General features: G+C 37.7%; 1 protein-coding gene across 1 annotated transcript; it reads left to right on the top strand.

Annotated features, from left to right (window-relative positions):
• The first annotated feature begins 1,308 nt into the window (after window positions 1-1,308).
• LOC108914374 lies at window positions 1,309-6,421 on the top strand. The gene has a single exon (XM_023456314.1). It carries the CDS (start codon window positions 1,338-1,340, stop codon window positions 6,099-6,101), a length of 4,764 nt encoding a protein of 1,587 aa, XP_023312082.1. The 5' UTR covers window positions 1,309-1,337; the 3' UTR covers window positions 6,102-6,421.
• Window positions 6,422-7,083: the final 662 nt, after the last annotated feature.

The raw sequence follows: 7,083 nt of genomic DNA, 5'->3' as shown, positions 1-7,083 counted from the left end.
ATTACGAATTTTGTTTATTTGGAAATATATTTTCTGCAGTATTTCAATACCAAAAAATGAAAATAGTAGGTAGCTAATTAACGAAATTATGATTAAATAACTTAATTGTAACACCACTGCAGAATATCATATGATACATACATAGATATTCGTTGATTCTTTAAAAACATTTTTATCAATACCTAATCATACATTTAAGTAAATACAGTAACGCAAAAAATAGATATTGATAAAAAAGTGTACAAAAGAAATCCGTAAGTACGCCTGGCAACATTACCAAAGTCTTGTTTATATGTTGCTAGGATACGCTTAGGTATGCGGGCCGCTGTATTTGATTCTTCCTAAAATTCTGCTGGTGGTGTACTCTACCGGCAATTCGGAAATTTAAAACTGTTGGCCTATTCCAGTAGCGGTCTGTGGCGATAGCTATTTTGTCTGTGGTTTCATCATTGTCTTGAAATCACTAAAAAAATCTCCCCTTTGTCGACGTACTTAATTAACATCCTGTATAATTTTATGGTCACACCTAAAAGATCATCACGTACCTATAAGTTATGAAAATTAAGGCTTTTTTATGGTTTTTCCTTTATCTAAAAATAATAAATAGACAAATAAACAGCAAACTATTTATTCGTTATTGGTATAAGTAACACTTCTTTACTTGTAGGGTGATGACTACAAAAGACTATTCTTACAATGGCAAGCTGTGGAGGCCGTGCGCCACTGTGGCCGACGAGAATAGTTTTTTCCATTCGGCCTTCGGAATTAGAGCCGCCGAGGGAGAAGCCTACTCCGATAAACACTATAAAGTTAAGCGCATGTGCTGGGCTGCATTCCTGACTTATTTCGAAAATGAGGAAATGCCGGTTGTTCTAGCAGATATACTGATTGGATGTTTCTCAGCAAAAGATGCATACAAGCACAAATCTATCAGAGATAAAAATCACTTTGAAAGTTACGTACGTGACATTACGATGGCGGGGCAACCTGTTACCAAACAAGAAGTACCCATTCTGTCAACATTGGAAAATAAAAAAATCGTAGTGTTATCAAATGAAGGACGGGATCCAGTTGTAACTGTAAATCCCAATATTGAAATTCTGGGTGATTATTCGAACGTTGTAGAAAAGAGCAACGAGGAAGTTGTCTTGTGTCTAGAAGGAAATACGTTTACCAGGCTTGAACTTGTCGGCGAAGACTCTACCTCAAAACCTTTAAGAGTCATCAAGAACATAACCGCCAAAGAACACTTGCAGCATCCTACCAGTTGTCTTCTAAAATATATGAAAGGTGGGAGTGCTGGGAGCAAAGGCGTTGAATTCCAAATCAACTTGCTGATGGTTCTCCTGTTCAATTCTCTGAGGAAACTCAAAGACTGGAAACTGTCTACAGAAAATAATAAAGCAGGGAAATTTGACGACGCAATTCTAGAGTCGCCAGAGAGTGCCTTTTTGATCCAAGCCAAAAATAAAGAGAAAACGAATTCGAAGATAACCTTAAATGCTCTGCTTTCCACGAATCCAAATAATTCTTTCAGCTTGCCCAAGTATTTTCTCTCATACCAAGAAGTGAAAAATCAATTTAAAGGGAAGAATACCATTATAATTTGTACCAACGCAGGTTTCGATAAGACGGCCTTGGAATTTCTAGACACCCGCAGGATTTGCACTGAAAGTGTGCTATATTGTGCTGATGACAATTGTTCATCTCATACATTCAATCTAAACATTTTGAGCCGTTTAAAAGGAAAAGTTGAAATATACTGTCAGGACAAAAATATTGACCAATCGGTAAACACCGATAACAACTTGAAGGATTTTTTGAAACGTTTACAATTTTATTCCAATTACCCGTTGGGAAATAATAATAAAGACAAAGACACTGAAATATTAGTGTCTCTTCTGAATTGTTCTGGGAATTTTTATGGCCATATATCATGTTCGGAAATATACGCTAAATTAATGAAGTGGTTTCAGCAGAAACACGGCATATACTTAACTGAGACTACCGTTAATGCTATGTTTCTTGAAATAAAAAGCGACCAGTACTGGCAAAAGTTGGATAAGTATGGCGTGTCCTTCCAAGGACATTTGTTGAATGTCCAAGACAAAACGCAATTGTATTATGTTAATGCTGAGGGAGGATATTTGCTCCAAGAATTGAGAATTCATCATTCCTTGAGAAAATACAAATCTAAAATCCTCTACGCCAGTCCCGATGATGGTGGTATCGAATTACAAAAAAGGGCAATAGAAGCATTCGAGCTACCATGTCATACCTTTCTAATATTCTCTTGGCCTGAAGATGGTCTAGAAGAATCTGTAGTGGCCGAAATATGTGACAAATTAAGAAACACCTTAAATCAGTATGAAAAGAAGAAAGTTATTCTGGTGGCTAAGAGTGATAAATTAGTTCATCAAATTGGACTAAATAGAAGCGTTTGTGGTATTATCGATGAATCTGTAACTTTCAAAGACTTTTGTCAGGTTTCTCAGTCTAAATTATTAAAGGAAAAAGTAGTTTTTCAAGGAAAAGAAGTTAGCTTAGAAGAATTACTTGAAACACAAACCGATCAGGATTACACAAAAAAACTGTGTTCTGAAATATTAGAGGTATTAGTGAAAGAAGAACAAATTAGAGTGGGGCTAGAAGTACGTCCATTGGATGAACAATTCGGTTATTATTACATTGATCGCAACTTGATAAGAATTAACGATGAAAAAGGTTTTGGTAGAAAGAGAACGGAGACTATTTCAGAGAACAAAATATATGAGATGAAGGATAAAGTAGTAGTAATCGCTGATGCTGCAGGGATGGGAAAGAGTACAATCCTTTCTCATTTAGCGGTTACAATTAAGAACAACAATCCTCATCTGTGGGTCATACGAATCAACCTCAGTGACTATACTGGGATTTTTAAAAATTTCCAAAAAAAAACTGAAACCATAAATATTATAGACCTACTAAATTCTAAAGACACCAAACTATCGAACCAATTAGAAGAGGTGGTATTTTCGATGAACAAGAAAGTCGTCATCATGATGGACGGGATAGATGAGATCAGTCCCAATTATACAGAGCTTGTGGTAAATTTGCTTCGTCAATGTCAACAGGGATCTAATTTTGACAAAGTATTCGTGACTACGAGGCCAAATATGACCCAAGAACTGGAATCAAAGCTACTAGTGAAATCTTTTACGTTACTGCCGTTTACAGAACGCGATCAAATACGTTTTCATACAGAGTATTGGGCGCATAATTTGAAATTAGATAGTATCAATAAGAAGAAATGCGAGACATACGCTTACATACTGTTAAGAACAATGTCGTCTTGGATGAATTTACATCAAGAAGGTGAACAAATTGGTGCGATGCCACTACAGATCAGAATGTTAGCGGAGATATTTCAGACAAACGATAGGTCAGAAGTATCGATGGATTGGGAAGGTTGCAAAGAATATCTAGAAGGAAACGGAATATTAAAATTACCAGAAAAAAGTAATGTTGCAAAAATCTATGAGATGTTTATTGAGAAAAAACGAAACGTCTTTAAAATTAAGGGAAATCCAAACGGTAATACGGCAGCGAATGAAGCGCTTGTTGATCAGTTTGAGGAGTGTCTCGCTTGTCACCGTTTGCTCGCCTTAGAAGAAATTCTACGTAAATCAGAGTGTGAATTGTTCTCGCATTACCAGCCAGTAGACAGAAATGTGGAAACAAAGATATCGAAGATGGGGATCGTACAAATATCGGAAAATAGATTCTATTTCGTCCACAGAACTTTTGCTGAATACTTCGTCGCGGAAAGTTTGTTAAGTGAATTGCAACTCCAAATCAAAAATCAAAATGGAAATTTTCAAAAATTCTTCTTCGACGAAATATTATTAAAGGCGAAATTTAAAGTAGTTCGTACCTTTTTTGACAATTTTCTTAGTAAAATTGTTGACCAGTTACCTTCCAATATTTTCAGAAGTTATCGATCCTTAAGGTATGATATCGATTTGGAAGATAATTACTATTTAATTCATAATATGGCGAGGGAGGGCTGTACAGCAATTCTAGAACTACTCTTCAAATGCATCGATTTTGAAGTTATTATAGGTAAAGGAATTTATATTGAAAATCTTTTGCATGCTTATTTTGACCAAAGGGTTCCTAGATTCATTTCTGCAAACACGTTGATTGTTTTATATTCGCTAGTGGGAGTGGGTGGAGTTAACATTTATGATGATATTCATACACCATTACTTTACGCTACTCAAGAAGGACACTTGGAAATGGTGAAGTTTCTTGTTGAACGAGGTGCAAATGTGGATCCGATAAATTCTATGAGGCCATTGTGGATTGCTATAAATCGTTCTCACTTCGACATGGTAAAATTCATGGTACAGCATGGAGCAGATATTAAAAGAAAAAATACTAAAGGTGGTACTATACTTTATAAAGCCATCTCTATGAATCACGTAAATATGGTGGAATTCCTTCTGGACAGCACATTGGAGTGCAACAGATGGGATGAAGTAGGCCCGATTATTCCATACACGTTTGCTTATTTAGGACGATTAAACCGACTGGAGAGTTTGGTGGAAGAGGGCTTCGACGTAAATAGGTCAGTAGAAAATCAAGAAACCATAATTTTTGGTGCCGCACTAGGTGGGCAATTAGATACCATCGAATATCTGGTAGATCGAGACGTCGATATCAACGCCAGGGACGAGAAGGGTAACACGATGCTTCATCTGACTGCTATGAGACCCTCGCTTATATCGACTGCTAAATTGTTAATCGAATTAGGTATAAACATGAACGTTAAAAACTTAGATGGCTCCTCAGAGCTACATTTAGCAATCCGCAACCTGGATATGGTTAAACTACTAGTGGAAAATGGCGCAAAAGTGAATGAGAAGAACAATCGAGGACAAACAGCTCTCCACATTGCCGCCGAGACAGGCATATTGGAAACGGTTGAATTTCTTATAGAAAATGAATCGGACGTTAATATTAGAAGCAATAGTGGCGGAACGGTACTGCATTCTGCTGCCGCAGCTGGTCAATTGGGCATTGTCAAATTCCTCGTAACTAGACTTGGTGTAGACTTCAATGTTACTGATAATAACGGTTATACGCCATTACATTCAGCTTGTGAATGCTTTGTGTACTCAGCTCTTTCAACGGGTCAGTTAGACACTATCAAATTTCTAGTGGAACATCATGCAGATTATAATATTAGAAAAAATGATGGCGGCTCGGTACTACATACAGCTGCTATGTGTGGTCAGCGGGACATAATCGAATATTTTGTAGAACTGGGTGTTGATGTCAATATTAGTGATGATAAAAAACGTACGCCGCTACATGTTGCTGCCCTGCGGGATGAATTGAACGCTGCTAAATGTCTGGTGGAACTTGGTGCTGACGTTAATCTTAGAGATAACAAAGACTGCACCCCATTACATTTGTCTGCCTTGAACGATAAGCGCGACATCGTCAAATTTCTTTCCAAAGGTGATATAGATAATAATATTAGAGGAAATGATAATGAATTGACGTTACCCATCGTGGAGCAAAATATAAGTTTTAAATACGTTCTGGGCAGAACCACTTTACATTTTGCTGCAGAAGAGGGCGACTTGGACGTCACCAAATACCTTGCGAGTCTAAATGTAAACTTAAATATTACTGATGATAATGGCGAGACACCGTTGCATTATGCTGCTTTTGCAGGTCGCTTGGACGCTGCCCGATGCCTTGTACCACTTGGTTCGGACGTTAACATTAGAGACAAAAACGGCCTCACCACATTACATTACGCTGCTATGAGCGGTCATCGAGACTTGGTCCAGTTGTTTCTGGATCATGGCGTGGGTGTAAATATTAGAGAAGGCAACGGCCATACAGCATTACATTTTGCTGCTCAGGAAGGTTATTTTGATGTTGTTAAATACTTAGTGGAACGCGATGGGGACGTAAACGTTGCAGATAACGAGGGCCGTACCGCGTTGCACTTAGCGACTCTGATGAGCCCAAAGATATTGCGTTATAAACATTCTATTCAGAAGGATTATCTAAGTATTATTATCTTCCTAACTGCTAAAACCTAACCTAACTGCCATGTTGAATAGGAGTAGCTTACTTTAGCACTTGGAAACCAAACATAAATAATTTGTTAAGTTACTCTTCCTTGTACCGCAGGAAAATAGTGCATTTTTTCTAATAATCTAACGAAAGATGTTAAATTTGTTTCCACCATTTCAGTCTAATGTTCTCGATTCTGGATCGCACTAAATGATCAATCATCACGAATCAGTACCGGCAAACACTCCTTTGAAACATTAATTTTGCGTTCCAATCTTTAATAACACAGGTCAACAAGGAAAAAATTCCAGAGATCAGACACTCTGTTTCCGAAGGCATTTGGCACGCTGAATCCGAATCTGGCCTCAGAATTGATCCATCACCCTAGGTTTCCGAGATATTCTAACCTAAAAGTGCAAAAAACACGTATTTTTGCTATTTTCAAGGTTATGTAACTTGGCGAAAAAAATTTTCTTTCTCAAAACTGAAAATATCATTGGAAACTACTATCTTTCCCCTTCAAAACGCATTTTTTTATTTGCAAAAAGCTTTATTTTTCGCGGAGATATCGTCGATTAAAGATGATCAGTATAGCTACCTTATTAAACCATGGCTCGACCTATAACACAATTAATGGGTATTATGGGTTATTGGGTAATAGGGCTTGAAGTTAACCTTCCTGACGATTAGGGCTCACAGCGCTTAGTGTTGTGGGGTTATAGGGCTTGGGATTAACCTTCCAGACATATAGGGCTTGGGGTTAACCTTCCTGACGATTAGGGCTCGCAGCGCTTAGTGTTATTGGGTTATAGGGCTTGAAGTTAACCTTCCTGACGATGAGGGCGCTCGCTCCGCTTAGTGTTGTGGGGTTATAGGGCTTGGGGTTAACGTTCCTAACAATTAGGGCTAGCAGCGCTCAGTGTTATGGGGTTAGCCATGATGTAATAATATAGCCATACTGGTTATCTTAAATTAACGATATCTCCGCGAAAAATAGAGCTTTTCCAA

This window comes from Anoplophora glabripennis, unplaced genomic scaffold (genome assembly GCF_000390285.2).
Source record: "Anoplophora glabripennis isolate ALB-LARVAE unplaced genomic scaffold, Agla_2.0 scaffold1373, whole genome shotgun sequence".
Classification (NCBI taxonomy): domain Eukaryota; kingdom Metazoa; phylum Arthropoda; class Insecta; order Coleoptera; family Cerambycidae; genus Anoplophora; species Anoplophora glabripennis.
The sequence above is the reverse complement of the archived record's forward strand: the minus strand, read 5'-3'. Positions and strand labels throughout refer to the sequence as shown.